Source organism: Ranitomeya imitator, chromosome 6 (genome assembly GCF_032444005.1).
Source record: "Ranitomeya imitator isolate aRanImi1 chromosome 6, aRanImi1.pri, whole genome shotgun sequence".
NCBI lineage: Eukaryota > Metazoa > Chordata > Amphibia > Anura > Dendrobatidae > Ranitomeya > Ranitomeya imitator.
In genome coordinates, this window is record NC_091287.1 from 72,776,893 (window position 1) to 72,792,550 (window position 15,658).

The 15,658-nt window shown below is 43.5% G+C and overlaps 1 protein-coding gene across 1 annotated transcript in view; it reads left to right on the forward strand.

The window, feature by feature from the left end:
• The window catches only part of WDR86 (WD repeat domain 86), a 67,004-nt gene extending 51,357 nt beyond the window's left edge, over nucleotides 1–15,647 (forward strand). The window contains exons 5-7 of the mRNA XM_069729768.1: nucleotides 4,072–4,207; nucleotides 9,242–9,345; nucleotides 9,510–15,647. Coding sequence (XP_069585869.1) covers nucleotides 4,072–4,207; nucleotides 9,242–9,345; nucleotides 9,510–9,719 — 450 coding nt within the window. The 3' untranslated portion in view covers nucleotides 9,720–15,647. The remainder of the gene's footprint in view (nucleotides 1–4,071; nucleotides 4,208–9,241; nucleotides 9,346–9,509) is intronic.
• Nucleotides 15,648–15,658: the final 11 nt, after the last annotated feature.

Here is a 15,658-nt window from a genome sequence, read left to right on the forward strand (position 1 = left end):
AGCCTGGTGCAGGGCTACAATTTTGTTTCTGGTGTCCTTTGACAGCTCTTTGGTTTTCACCATAGTGGAGTTTGGAGTCAGACTGTTTGAGGGTGTGCACAGGTGTCTTTTTATACTGATAACAAGTTTAAACAGGTGCCATTACTACAGGTAATGAGTGGAGGAAAGAGGAGACTCTTAAAGAAGAAGTTACAGGTCTGTGAGAGCCAGAAATCTTGATTGTTTGTTTCTGACCAAATACTTATTTTCCACCATAAAATGCAAAAAAAATGATAAAAAAACAGACAATGTGATTTTCTGGATTTTTTTTCCTCAGTTTGTCTCCCATAGTTGAGGTCTACCTATGATGTAAATTACAGACGCCTCTCATCTTTTTAAGTGGTGGAACTTGCACTATTGCTGACTGACTAAATACTTTTTTGCCCCACTGTATATATATGTATATATACCTATTCTATGTGTATATATCTACTCTAATCTAACATGTCAGTGTGATTTTACTGTACTCTGCGCTGAATTGCCGGCTTTTCTAAGGACACGGGTGCGTAAAAATCGGACAGCACTCGCATGGTGCGAGTGCTGTGCGTTTTTTTTCTCGCACCCATTGACTTGCATTGGCGAGTCTCGTTCGAGAATCTCAGCAATACGCAGCATGCTGCGATTTTTTTCTCAGCCGACACAGATTTTTCTCAGTCCGATTTCGGCTGGGAAAAAAATCGCAAATGGAATGTCACCAATTGATTAACATTGGTCCGAGTGCAATCCGATTTTTTATCGGATTGCACTCGTCCGTTTTTCTCACAAGTGGAGATGAGCCCTTAGGAGAAGAAACTCTTATTTTTGGCACTAGTAATCGCTTCACTTGGATTTTTCTTCTGGGATAAGAGGACCTGACCAAATCCCCGGCTGCCTCTTTGCCAAAGCTCTGCCAGCTCCAGGACTGCGGCCATTGCTTTATTATCAGTAATATTGGATTTATTTAGTAGTCTATTTATTTAGTTTATTTATTTAGTTAGCATCTATATAAAAATCAGTTTGAAAATGACACCGGCCTCACTATCTTGGAGGAGGCAATATGTTTTTTTCTCTAGCAAGATGGCGCCACTGGCGCAGTGGCAGCTATTGGATCGCCGATAGCTGCTACTGCACAGGCGCCATTTTCAAACTGATTTTTTTTTTTAGGAATTTATGGATAACATGAAAGATTACATACACATTATATATGCAATCATGCTGCAGCGCAGGCGCCACCGCCGACACTTGCTTGCAGAAGGGGATTTTTCTTTTCAAGATATATATAATATTCATTATGTAAACTAGGGGGCAGGTCAGTGAGGGAACAGTGACCTGTCAGCAGTCTTCATTATGAATAGCTAATCAGAGCACCACATGGAGACCCCCCACAGGCCACCCACCCAGGGACACGGGCATATCATTTAAGGTACCTTCACACTGAGCAACTTTAGAACGATAGCGATTCGTGACGTTGCAGCATCCTGGATAACGATCTCGTTGTGTTTGACACGCAGCAGCGATCAGGATCCCGCTGTGACATCGCTGGTCGGAGCTAGAAGGCCAGAACTTTATTTCGTCGCTGGATCACCTGCTGACATCGCTGAATCGGCGTGTATGATGCCGATCCAGCGATGTGTTCACTTGTAACCAGGGTAAACATCGGGTTACTAAGCGCAGGGCCGCGCTTAGTAACCCGATGTTTACCCTGGTTACCATTGTAAATGTAAAAAAAAACAAACACTACATACTTACATTCCGGTGTCTGTCGCGTCCCCCGGCGTCAGCTTCCCTGCACTGTGTCAGCGCCGGCCGGCCGTAAAGCAGAGCACAGCTGTGACGTCACCGCTCTGCTTTACGGCCGGCGCTTACACACAGTGCAGGGAAGCTGACGCCGGGGGACACGACAGACAACGGAATGTAAGTATGTAGTGTTTTTTTTTACATTTACAGTGGTAACCAGGGTAAACATCGGGTTACTAAGCGCGGCCCTGCGCTTAGTAACCCAATGTTTACCCTGGTTACCCGGGGGACTTCGGCATCGTTGGTCGCTGGAGAGCTGTCTGTGTGACAACTCTCCAGCGACCACACAACGACTAAACAGCGACGCTGCAGCGATCTGCATCGTCGTCTATATCGCTGCAGCGTCGCTTAATGTGACGGTACCTTATCTGAAAATTAAGGTTAAACAACAACCACAAGACGGCTTTCATCAGCCAAAGTATCATTGTAATCAGTATAATTGCGCCGGGTTGACACTGTCTGTAGGTTACTGTGCACAATCCTGCTGACAGATTCCCTTTAACCACAGATCTCCTGTGGATGTAGGCTTGTGCCAGTAGTCCCGTCTCCTCATGTGATCCCAGACTCGATGTTGAGATCAGGGCTCTAGGGGGGCCATGTCATCACTTCCAGGACTCCATGTTCCTTTTTACGTTGAAGATCATTCTTAATGATGTTAACTGTATTTTTTGGGGTCCTTTTCCTGCTGTAGAGTAAATTTGGAACCAATCAGATGCCTCCCTAAAGGTACTGCATGATGGATAAGTATCTGCCGGGAAATCACAACATTGAGGACACCGTTGATCTTGACCAAATCCTCAACTCCAATTTCTAATATGCAGCCCCAAACTTACAAGGACCCTCCACCATGCTTCATTGCTGCCTGCAGAACTCATTATTGCACCGCTCTCCATCCCTACAGAGAATAAATGACCTTCTATTACAGACAAATGCATAGTAGAGTCGCTTGGCCTTGTTTCCATGTTAAAGGTATGTTTTTTGGCTGCAAAATCCATGAAGACTACATCTGGCCTTATTTCTCTGCACAGTAGATGCCTGGAGCTGGGTCCCACTGGTTACTGTCAGTTCTGAGCTGATGGCACTGTGGACATCTGATCTTGAACGGAGATAAGCATGATGCACTAAGTTTCCTTGGCCGACCACTGCATCTACGATCCCCAACGTTGCCATTTGTTGGTGTCCTCAATGCTGAGAAATACAGGCTGATACTTATTGATCATGCAATACTATCAGGTAGGCATCTGATTGACACCAAATGTATTTTGCAGCAAAAAAACGACCCCAAACTTACAATCAAGAAATATCCTTGGTATAGAGAACAAGGAGTCCTGAAAGTGATGATGTGGCCCACACAGAGCGCTGATCTCAACATCGAGTCTATCTATGATTATACGAGAGACATAAATATTTGTGCAAGTGACATTCATGGAAGATCTGTGGTTATTTCTCCAGGATGTTTGGAACAAGCGTCCTGCTAATTTCCTCCAGTAACAGTCTCAAGTGTGACTTGAAGACTTGATATTTTGAAGGCAAAGGTTGGTTACACCAAATATTGATGTGATTTACATTTTGCTTTTATTCATTCACTATGCATTTTAATTAATAAAACCAAACTATTAACATTTGTATTTTCGAAAGCTTTCTTTGCAGCATTTTTTCCATCCATGTCTAAAACTTTTGCACAGCATTGTATGTTGGAAGAATGTAGAAATCCTAGATATAGCAAAAGTAAGTGTTGGAGTGATACGTGCAAAACCACAAAAATACAATTACGGTAATGTTACTACAGCTATGACCTGGGGAAATATCAACTTTACAAATCATATCCATATTTCTATCTACGTTTTGATCTACACAGTGGTCTAAAATATTGTGAAACTAAACCAAATGTTCCGAAGATACTTAGTTATCATGTACCTTGACCTCGCTAGTGGGTGGTCACATCAAAGTCCACGTAGTGGGTCTCTTGTGCTCATCATTTCCATTGTTTCCCTCTTGAGTGAGGCTTGATCCTTTCTCCGATGTGTGAGTATTTTCCTGTTGATTTGGTTTTTGGCCACACATGCTCTAATATTGGATCATTCGTGCAGTGGTAATTTTGGATAGTGCTACGCTGGTTTGGAATATTATAGTTCACGAATCATATGTGATAACCTCTTATTCTGTGAAGACCTACACTTGTTTTGTTGCACTGACCTCCAGCCATCAGTAGTAGTTACCTAGAATTATAGCATAACAGTGTTCTTCTTCTTACAGATGGCCGGGCGACATTTATATTCTGGCAGCGCTGACCGGACTGCAAAATGCTGGTTGTCCGACACTGGTGAATGCGCCCGAACATACAAATCTCATAAACACAGCGTTAGCACTTTGAAATACCATAATGGAATATGTAAGTCTGCTTCATGTTTGCTTTTTGTTCGTCATATTCTATTGTTTAAAGGGGCTCTGTCAGCACAAAATGACTGTTCAAACCAAGTGCAGGCGCTCGGTGCATCATGGTGTGGCCAAATGTTTAAGTGCACCTTCCTGTAGAGAGCGATGGCTGAGGCATCAGATGATGCAGCTGGGACATGTAGTTCCACTATCAGAAGATGGTAATGTGACGGTAGCTGAAGTGGGAGACTGGACCCCTAAACACTTCCCTCTCGTCCACAACAAATGTCAGTAGTGCGAGGCTGCACTTATAGAGATGGTATCGGACCGCCCGGGTGCACAGCATTTATTGACACTTGTGGATTTTCAGTACATAACCTAAGGCTCAAATTATGTTGTTAACATATGTGATGACGTCCCAGAGACATAATTTACCAAGTGTAAGCCAGAGGGGAATTTTCCAAGCAAAGTTTTCTTATATACATTTGCATTAAAAAAATTCAGCAAAGCATATACGTATATAGCGGTATACGTTTTATCATGCCATTGTAATCTGTGCAGTTGCATAATTAGTGTGCAGCCTTATCATATTTACCTTTTATTCCAATATTATTATGAGCATACCATCATTAATTCCAGTTACTGCTTCTAATATCACTGCACAATTCTTCCTCCTGTGGGTGACATAGTTGCTATGCCGCGGTCATGTACATGGATGAATAACCAAACGACACGGCAGTTAATGAATCTTATAAAATGACTGGGATTCACTGATCAGTGAGCTGGTTTTGCTTTGGCAACCAACCCGCTAGCCATCATCCTGATTTTTATGGTGACTTTGTATTATGGCGTCTTCAGAAAGGGTCTTTCTATGGCAGCACGGACTTCATATTAGCGATCGGCCCTCTGGGCACTCGCATTTGTCCAGTCCATCGTTTTTGATAGTGCCAAAACTAACTGCTTGTATGTCTAATTGGCGCAAAACATACAAAGATTGTAGAATTTGAAGTTTACATTTTGAGATGAAGTTGAATTTCATCTCGGTGAATCTGTCTGTAAATAGCCGGCCCAGGTGTTTGTCATATTGGCGTGAGCATAATACGGGCACATGGCCGTGTCCAATTTTGGATATGCAAGAAACAGATCTGTGAATGACGGATGGGCCATGGGTGGCTTATGTTTGCAATCGTTTTGTTTTTTACGTTTCTGTAGAGTTGAATGGCGGACTATGATCTGTAGAAACAGACCAGAATAGGACATGCCATGAGTTTTTTTTATCGGGTTGGGCATACTAGTTTGCAGAATTTGCTGTAGGGACTGGAGCACAAAGTTGCACACGAAGCCAATTACATCGGCAATTTGCAGAGGAGTCTGGTATACAACAGGTGGTTTCTCCAAATTGAACCCAAAATGACACTTCTACTGACTAATGCAATCTCAGAATTATTCAACTACATTGTGTGCAGAATTATTAGGCAAGTTGTATTTTGATCACATGATACTTTTTATACTTGTTGTCCTACGCCACGCTGTTCAGGCTTGAGAGCCAACTACCAATTAAGTAAATCAAGTGATGTGCATCTCTGTAAAGAGAAGGGGTGTTGTCTAATGACATCAACACCCTATATAAGGTGTGCTTAATTATTAGGCAACTTCCTTTCCTTTGGCAAAATGGGTCAGAAGAGAGATTTTACCGGCTCTGAAAAGTCCAAAATTGTGAGATGTCTAGCAGAGGGATGCAGCAGTCTTGAAATTGCCAAACTTTTGAAGCGTGATCACCGAGCAGTCAATCGTTTAACCTTCGTCAGGCTGCATAATTTTATAACGTTAACAGGCTGCAGAGGTACAATTGTACCTTCATATATATTTTATTGAAATTTGGCCAATATATTCTGGACCAAAACTGCAGAGATGTCACGAAATTTCAGCCCTCTACAGCTTTTAAAAAAAAAAAGTTATTGCAATTTTAAAACAGAATAGTTACAATTGTACCTACTCAGCCGGACGAAGGTTAATGGCAAGTAGCCAACAGGGTCGCAAGAAGCGTGTTGGGCAAAAAAGGCGCAAAATAACTGCCCATGAATTGAGGAAAAATCAAGCGTGAAGCAGCCAAGATGCCATTTGCCACTAATTTGGCCATATTTCAGAGCTGCACCGTTACTGGAGTAACAAAAAGCACAAGGTGTGCAATATTCAGGGACATGGCCAAGGTAAGGAAGGCTGAAAAACGACCACCTTTGAACAAGAAACATAAGATAAAACGTCAAGACTGGGCCAAGAAATATCTTAAGACTGACTTTTCAAAGGCTTTATGGACTGATGAAATTAGAGTGACTCTTGATGGGCCAGATGGATGGGCCAGAGGCTGGATCAGTAAAGGGCAGAGAGCTCCACTCCGACTCAGACGCCAGCAAGGTGGAGGTGGGGGACTGGTATGGGCTGGTATCATCAAAGATGAGCTTGTGGGACCTTTTCGGGTTGAGGATGGAGTGAAGCTCAACTCCCAGACCTACTGCCAGTTTCTGGAAGACAACTTCTTCAAGCAGTGGTACAGGAAGAAGTCGGTATCGTTCAAGAAAAACATGATTTTCATGCAGGACAATGCTCCATCACATGCCTCCAACTACTCCACAGCGTGGCTGGCCAGTAAAGGTCTCAAAGAAGAAAAAATAATGACATTGCCCCCTTGTTCACCTGATCTGAACCCCATCGAGAACCTGTGGTCCCTCATAAAATGTGAGATCTACAGGGAGGGAAAACAGTGCACCTCTCGGAACAGTGTCTGGGAGGCTGTGGTGGCTGCTGCACGCAATGTTGGTTGTAAACAGATCAAGCAACTGACAGAATCTATGGATGGAGGCTGCTGAGTGTCATCATAAAGAAAGGTGGCTATATTGGTCATTAATTTTTGGGGGTTTTGTTTTTGCACGTCAGAAATGTTTATTTCTAAATTTTGTGCAGTGATATTGGTTTACCTGGTGAAAATAAACAAGTGAGATGGGAATATATTTGGTTTTTATTAAGTTGCCTAATAATTCTGCACAATAATACTTACCTGCACAAACAAATATCCTCCTAAGATAGCCAAATCTAAAAAAACCCACTCCAACGTCCAAAAATATTAAGCTTTGATATTTGAGTCTTTTGGGTTGATTGAGAACATAGTTGTTGATCAATAATAAAAATAATCCTCTAGAATACAACTTGCCTAATAATTCTGCACAGTGTATTCAATTCCTTCATGACAAGCACCTTTTATACTTAGGCCGGTTTCACATTAGCGTTGCGGAGGGCTGCGGACTTCCTCCGTGAAGCCCCACCCTCGGCCGAACCTCCGCCGCTAGCTCCGCCTACTTCTGCATGCGGCCAGCATACCTATCTTTAACATTAGGTATGCAGGTCGTGCGGCTGTATGCGGATGCTTCCGCATGTGTCGTTTTGACGATGCGGCGATGTTATGATACGGTGGTCTAGGAGCAACATGGAACGAGCTCTGAAGGAAGTGGTAACTGTACTGACCGCAGTCCCTAAGCTCAACGCAACACTAGAAGTAGCCGTGGAATGCTCCTACCTCTCCCTAGGCATCTCGTCACAGCCTAAGAGTTAACTACCCCTAAAGAAAGAAGCAGGAAAGCTATCTTGCCTCAGAGAAAATCCCCAAAGGATAGATTAGCCCCCCACAAATAATGACTGTGAGTGGAGAGGGAAAAGACATACACAGAATGAAACCAGGATGAGCACAGGAGGCCAGTCTAGCTAAATAGATAGGACAGGATGGAATACTGTGCGGTCAGTATAAAACACTACAAAAATCCACGCAGAGTTTACAAAAAATCTCCACACCTGACTAAAGGTGTGGAGGGCAAATCTGCCTCCCAGAGCTTCCAGCAAGACAGAATTAATTCACACTGATAAGCTGGACAAACATAGAAAGCACAGAATGGATAAGTCCACAATCTATGGACAGAAAAGAGCAAGCAAAAACTTAGCTTTGCTGAACTGGTCAGGATAACAGGGAACTCCAAAGAGATGTGAATCCAACCAGGAACCATTTACAAGTGGCACTGGCTGAAGAAAGAGCCAGGCCTAAATAGCCGAGCAGAAGAGACGATAAGTGGAGGCAGCTGATGACAGCTAACTCCAAGGAGCAGCCATACCACTAGAAACCACAAGAGGGAACCCAAGAGCAGAACTCACAAAAGTGCCACTTACAACCACCGGAGGGAGCCCAAGAGCGGAATTCACAACATGCGACCAGCGTTGAACGCAGCTTGCAGCAATTTTTTTTCTCCGCATCGTCAAAACGACACATGCGGAAGCATCCGCATACAGCGGCACAACCTGCGTACCTAATGTTAAAGATAGGTACGCTGGCCGCATGCAGAAGTAGGCGGAGCTAGCGGCGGAAGTGCGGCCGAGGGCGAGGCTTCATGGAGGAAGTCCGCAGCCCTCTGCAGCTCCTCAAAACGCTAGTGTGAAACTACCCTGAGTAACACGCTCTTTGGCTGTTATGACCTGCTGCAAATGTGATGCATAGACAGACACCAGCTTCTGGCAGTGTTCCTGAGGAATCATAGCCTATTCCGCATAAGAAATCATTCCTGGTTCACTAACATTCTTGGGTTTGCTTGTTGAAATTGCTTTCTTGAAAGCCCACCAAACTTTTTCTATGGGGTTCAAGACAGGCGACTATGATGTCCAGTCCAGAATGTTCCAGGACTTCTTCTGAAACCAAGTCTTGGAGGACTTTGGGGTATGCTTGGGTTTATTGCGTAGTTTAAAGGACCAATTACACCCAACCTTCAGCTTCTCCACAGAAGGAATTCCTCACAATAGGATTTCCTAATTAAATTAAATATATTTTGCTCGTCACACTCTGCAGGTTTCAAGTGCCAGAGGAAGCGAAGCAGACATAGAACATCACTGAGCCACCGCCATGCTTCATTGTAGGCAGGGTGGTCTTTTCAGAGTGTAACTCTTTCAGAAATACTGTTGATCTGTAGGCCCAAAAAATTGGTGAACATGGTATTTTCTCTGTTCTCTCTTTCAGTGTTTACAGGAAGTGGTGATGCTTGTGCCAGGGCCTTTAACACAAAGTCAGGAACTTTACAGCAAGTCTTCCACGGACATACTTTTATCATTAACTGTATTCAGGTGTGTTATTAAGTCCCCCTACGTGTACCTTTTATGGCATGCATGCTTTGCATTCCCCGGCCCAGGAGGCCGCTACTCAATCAGTGTCAAGACTTCCAGTAATAACTCAGACGTGCAGGATCATTTATGCCCATTTCTAACTTCTGTTTGATTGTCATTTGCAGATACATAAAGATGTTTTCTATACAGCTTCTCACGATGGATCTCTCAGAGTCTGGGACATTAAAGGGATCTGTTCACAGACTAAACACCAGAAGAAGTCGTCGGTTAGAAGTAGGCACTCTCAGAAGGGGAGCATGCCGCATATCTTTCACAACAAAGTTGGCTGCACACTAGACGCCACTGAAGACTGTGATCCCGTAGAACTCATGTGAAGTTTGGAAAACTGGAAATTTAGTATTTTATACATTTAGTATTCAACCAAATATGCAAAAGTACATTATGCTCTGACATTGGTTTTACAGTTGTAAACATCATCGTAGTCAAAGCATCTAATTGTAGGGTATTTGGTGATTGCCGCAAGGTCGCGTTACTTGGCACATGTGGAGATTGCTCTGATCCATACTGGGGACTTAAGTCTATGCCCTGGTTGCACAACCCCTTTAATTGTTGTAAAATGACAAGTTCTGCCATTCTGTAATATATTTTATGTTTCAGGATATTTCTTTGCTGTCAGTGAATGGCAGCATTCTGGTTCACACAGTGAAGTGTAAAACCTGCATGGACTTAAAGAGAATCTGTCAGCAGGTCTCTGCTTCCATATCTGAGAGCAGCCTGATGTAGGGGCAGAGGCACTAATCCAGAGATATATCACTTACCGGGCTGCTTGCTGCAGTTTTGATGAAATGACTGTTTTCTCTGCTGTAGACATACTAGTTCTCTGAATGCTGAGCTCTGAATAACCCCGCCCACTCCACCGATTCTGTGTACACTGTGCATAGGCAGAAAGCTCCAATCAGTGGAGGGGTTAAACAGAGCAAGGGGACCACATTACATGAGACAATTATACCCCTCTAGTAATAATCTCCTGCTTGCAAAACACTGATTATAATTAAATCAATAACAAGCAGCCTGGTAAGAGGAATCACTGTCTCTGCCCCTACATTATGATGCTCTCAGATTAAATAGGAAAATCTTCTGACACATTCCTTTTACATTTTTCACATTTGCTGCAGATCTATCCACTCTATGCAATCCCGTGTAAATACAGCAGAGCCTCATGCAAGACTCTGTACAGAGGCACACAGACCCATATGGAAAAAGTAATCCGAAAGAAAAAGCCCCCATTTATTTACAAGCCGCCATTTACTTACAGAGGTGCAGTCATGAAGCTCTATAAGGGTCTTGTACAAAACAGAGCCACAACAGAGACATGTGCAAAGGCAAAATGATGTCAGTCCATAAACGTTTGTCATTATTAGTTTCCATCATCCGGAAGAATAAAGAATCATTCCATTCTCTGTCAGAAAATGGTGACAATGACAACGGGCAACAACTAAAACAGAAAGTGGCATCACTTTGAATTATACAATGATTAAAGGGAACCCGACAGGGATACATGGTGACCAAACCGTGGACACCCTGTATGAGCCACTGGCTGAGCGATCGCAGCTATGTACAGTTTAGGCTCCTTTCACACTAGCGTCGGAATCTCCCCGTCGCAATGCGTCGGGGAGAGATTCCGACGCTAGTGTTTGCTGCATTGCACAATGGGTGCAGCGGATGCATTTTTCCGCTGCCCCATTGTAAGGTGCGCGGAGGTGGGGGCGGAGTTCCGGCCGTGCATGCGCGGTCGGAAAAAGCGGTCCGTCAGAGAAAAAAACGTTACATGCAGCGTTTTTTTCTCCCGACGGTCCGCAAAAGCACGTCGCATCCGTCGCTCGACGGATGCGACGTGTGGCAATCCGTCGCAAATGCGTCGTCAATGCAAGTCTATGGGGAAAAAACGCATCCTGCAAGCACTTTTGCAGGATGCGTTTTTTCTGCAAAACGACGCATTGTGACGGATTGCAGAAAACGCTAGTGTGAAAGTAGCCTAACAGACACTGTATAAAAAGACACATATGCACCTGTGTGACCGCAGATTGTTTTATCAGCGTAGAAAAAAATAATTTATTCCATTAAATGGTTAACCGCTGCTCAGAACAAGCCCTGCTGAATCCCCATGCCCCCCACCCAGTAAAATAATAACCGCCATATTGACCTCCGGTGCTAGCGCTGTTCCAGAGGTGTCAGCGCTGCTCTCCCAGGGCTCGTGTAACATTATGTCACGTGATCACTGCAGCCAATCAGCGGCTGCTTCACTCTCAGCTCCTTCAGACATATCAAGACAGAGGAAGTGAGGAGCAGCCGCAGCTCTCGCATCCGCCGGATTTCAATGACATCCACAGGAGAAGAGAATGAAGCCAACGCTGATTGTTATATCACGCAATCCCTGCCGCCAATGTCACTGCTGGAACAGCACTGGCACCAGAGTGGTTATATAAGTGTTATTATCTTACTGGGAGGAAACATAGGGATTCAGAAGGAGTTGTTAGAGTAGTGGACGACCCCTTTAAGTAAATGAGCAAGTGCTGTGATGGTGACCACAGTCCAGGGAAGTGCTCCACTTCTCTACACTTAAAGGGGCTGTCTCAACTTCTTAAATGAATAAAATTAGAAAGTGCTTGAAAAATAAGCAACTTTGCCATTTAATGCTTATTAAATATCCTCTCAGTTCTCAATACTGGGGAGATTTTTAATTCTATAGTTTACTCTTCATTGCACAGGTTACTGGCCACCTCTGCAGTCTTATCAAAGGCAGTCGGTTTCCTTGGCATAGTGTGTATGCTCGCCTGCTGTTTGCTATAAAGCTTGAAAATGCAGCTCTGAAGGTGGCCGGATTTGAACATTTTGTCTCCATCCACTCCTATGACGCAGCGTGGCAGAGGGCACAGTGTAGACTATTGTGTCTATGCTGCTGGATTGAGCATTCACTTTCATGACCGCACTGCCACCTCCCAACACGCAGGAATCCTAGAGGCAGAGGAACGGTGCGCTCCTGAAGAAAGATTAGATCACTTCTTCAACCTTGTATTATTGTCCTTGATGGGCGGCTCCATGACATTTCACACCTGTGCTGTGTGTTCACTGCAGCAGCCGCTTTTCTCTACATTAAACAGGAGTCTGTCAGCACATACGGTGGGTACAGAAAGTATTCAGACCCCTTTAAATTTGTCACGCTTTCTTTCATTGCAGCCATTTGGTAAATTCAAAAAAGTACCTTTTTTTCTCATTAATTGAGGATCCTCTGCCATTCTTCCTTGCAGATCCTCTCCAGTTCTGTCAGGATGGATGGTGAACGTTGGTGGACAGCCATTTTCCAGTCTCTCCAGAGATGCTCAATTGGGTTTAGGTCAAGGCTCTGGCTGGGCCAGTCAGGAATGGTCACAGAGTTGTTCTGAAGCCACTCCTTTGTTATTTTAGCTGTGTGCTTAGGGTCATTGTCTTGTTGGAAGGTGAACCTTCGACCAAGTCTCAGGTCTAGAGCACTCTGGCAGAGGTTTTCATCCAGGATATCTCTGTACTTGGCCGCATTCATGTTTCCTTCAATGACAACCAAACGTCCTTTTCCTGCAGCTGAAAAACTCTCCCATAGCATGAAGCTGCCACCACCATGTTTCACTATTGGGATTGTATTGGGCAGGTGATGAGCAGTGTCTGGTTTTCTCCACACATATCGCTTAGAATTTTCACCAAAAATGTCTATCTTCATCTCATCAGACCAGAGAATCTTATTTCTCGTAGTCTGGGAGTAATTGATGTGTTTTCTAGCAAACTCTATGCGGGCCTTCATATATCTTGCAATGAGGAGAGGCTTCCGTGGGGCCACTCTGCCATAAAGGCCCGACTGGTGGAGGGCTGCAGTGATGGTTGACTTTGTGGAACTTTCTCCCATCTCCCTACTGCATCTCTAGAGTTCAGCCACAGTGATCTTGGGGTTCATCTTTACCTCTCAAGGCTCTTCTCCCACGATTGCTCAGTTTGGTTGGATGGCCAGATCTAGGAAGACTTCTGGTGGTCCCAAACTTTTATTTAAGGATTATGGAGGCCACTATACTCATAGGAACCTTGAGTACTGCAGAAATTCTGCTATAACCTTGGCCAGATCTGTGCCTTGCCACAATTCTGTCTCTGAGCTCCTTGGCCAGTTCCTTTGACCTCATGATTCTCATTTGGTCTGATATGCACTGTGAGCTGTAAGGTCTTATATAGACAGGTGTGTGCCTTTCCAAATCAAGTCCTAACAGTTTAATTAAACACACCTGGACTCCAATGAAGGAGTACAACCATCTCAAGGAAGATCACAAGGAAATGGCAGAATGTTACTTAAATATGAGTGTCTGGGCAAAGGGTCTGAATACTTATGTGATATTTCAGTTTTTCTTTTTTATTACACTTGTGAAAATGTCTACATTTGTTTTTTCAGTCAAGATAGGATACAGAGTGTACATTAGTGAGAAAAAATGAGAACTTTTTTGAATTTGCCAAATGACTACAATGAAACAGAGTGAAAAATTTAAAGGGGTCTGAATACTTTCTGTATCCACTGTAACTGTTCAAACCAAGCGTAGGTGCTCGGCACACCTTAGGTACGGCCGGGCAGTTCAGTGCACCTGCATCTTCCCAGCTACTTGTTTTCCATCTATCTCCACCCTCCTCGTGTAATTGCAAAACTGTCAATCAAAGAAGAGGGTATGGCGATAGGTGCAAAGTAAGTAGGTGACATTAAACTGTTTGGCCACGCCTAGTGCACACAGAGCGCCTGTGCTTGCTATGAACAGTCATTTTGTGCTGACAGGACTTGCTTTAAGGCCACATTCACACGTTCAGTATTTGGTCAGTATTTTACATCAGTGTTTGTAAGCTAAAACCAGGAGTGGAACAATCAGTGGAAAAGCAAAATAGAAACATATGCACCACTTCTGTATTTATCACCCACTCCTGGTTTTGGGTTACAAATACTGATGTAAAATACTGACCAAATACTGCTAGTGTGAATGTGGCTTAATAAATTTATCTGCAGCCACAGAGTTCTGTATGAACAAATCTTAACATCCAATACCTGGAACTTCAGATGTAATAGTAGCCAGAAAGATTTACTTATTTTTATAAAACCAGAAACCCCTTAATAAGGCTCGGCAGGTGCCATATGACCACGCTGCTTAGCAATGCGATGACATAATATGGTATATTAACGGTCAGTGCTTAATAATATCAGTAAGTGCCTTTAACATCGTGTTGCCATTAAGTGGATCTTCTTCACTGGAGCTGTATGTTTTTTTTTTTTTACACCAGCCACAGGCAATAGCGACATATGTGTGGCTTGATTTCTGTAATTCATATCAACTCTTCAAGTATTCCATCAACCTGACTGAAAGATCGTCTTCAGGGGAGACATTTATTTTACTGCCAAAAAATAAAATCTATTTGAGTTGTACAGTAATATGGGAACCATCACTAATCAGAACAGACTTCTACTTGAAATACGGATAAAAATGAATCTCATAACTTAGCAAAAATTTACATACTTTGGTTGTGTAATCTATAGGACTGCTGATAATAATTTACTAGTCAATAAATTGCTCTTACTCACAAAATAATGGCCCTTAAACCTATCACTGTATGTTATTTAAAGGGGATTGAATTTCTGGAAAATATTAACCAAATGTGCCAGAAATTGACTACAGATCAGATGTAATAATAATCTTTATTTTTATACAGATCTAACATATTCCGCTGCGCTTTACAGTTCGCTGTCCCCGATGGGGCTCACAATCTGAATTCTCTATCAGTATGTTTTTGTTTTTTTTTGGAATGTGGGAGGAAACCGGAGTAACTGGGTCCTTGGTGGGATTTGAATCCAGGACCCCAGCACTGGAAGGCTGCAGTGCTAACCTCTGAGCCACCGTACTTTTCATACCGCACAATATTGTAACTAGGAAGTTCTTAAAGTGAACCTGTCAGTAGGATTTTGCTAAGTCATCTACAGGCATTATCAGGTTGGCAGTATTAAACTGATTAAAATGATACCTGGGGTGAAAAAATCCGTCTTGTGGTTCTTGTGTAATCTGTGTTAGAAATTTTCAGTTATGAGATGCTCGTGCTTCGGGGCCGGACTGTAGGCAGAGTCTGATCTTCCTGCTCTAAGCTAGGAAAACCAACGAAAGACCTGTCCACAGGCAACCCTGAAGCAGTCTGTCTCTCTCTCTATGCTGACCAACATGCTTGTCCTTCGGGGCGGCCTGTGGACAGGTCTTTCCTTGGGTTCTCT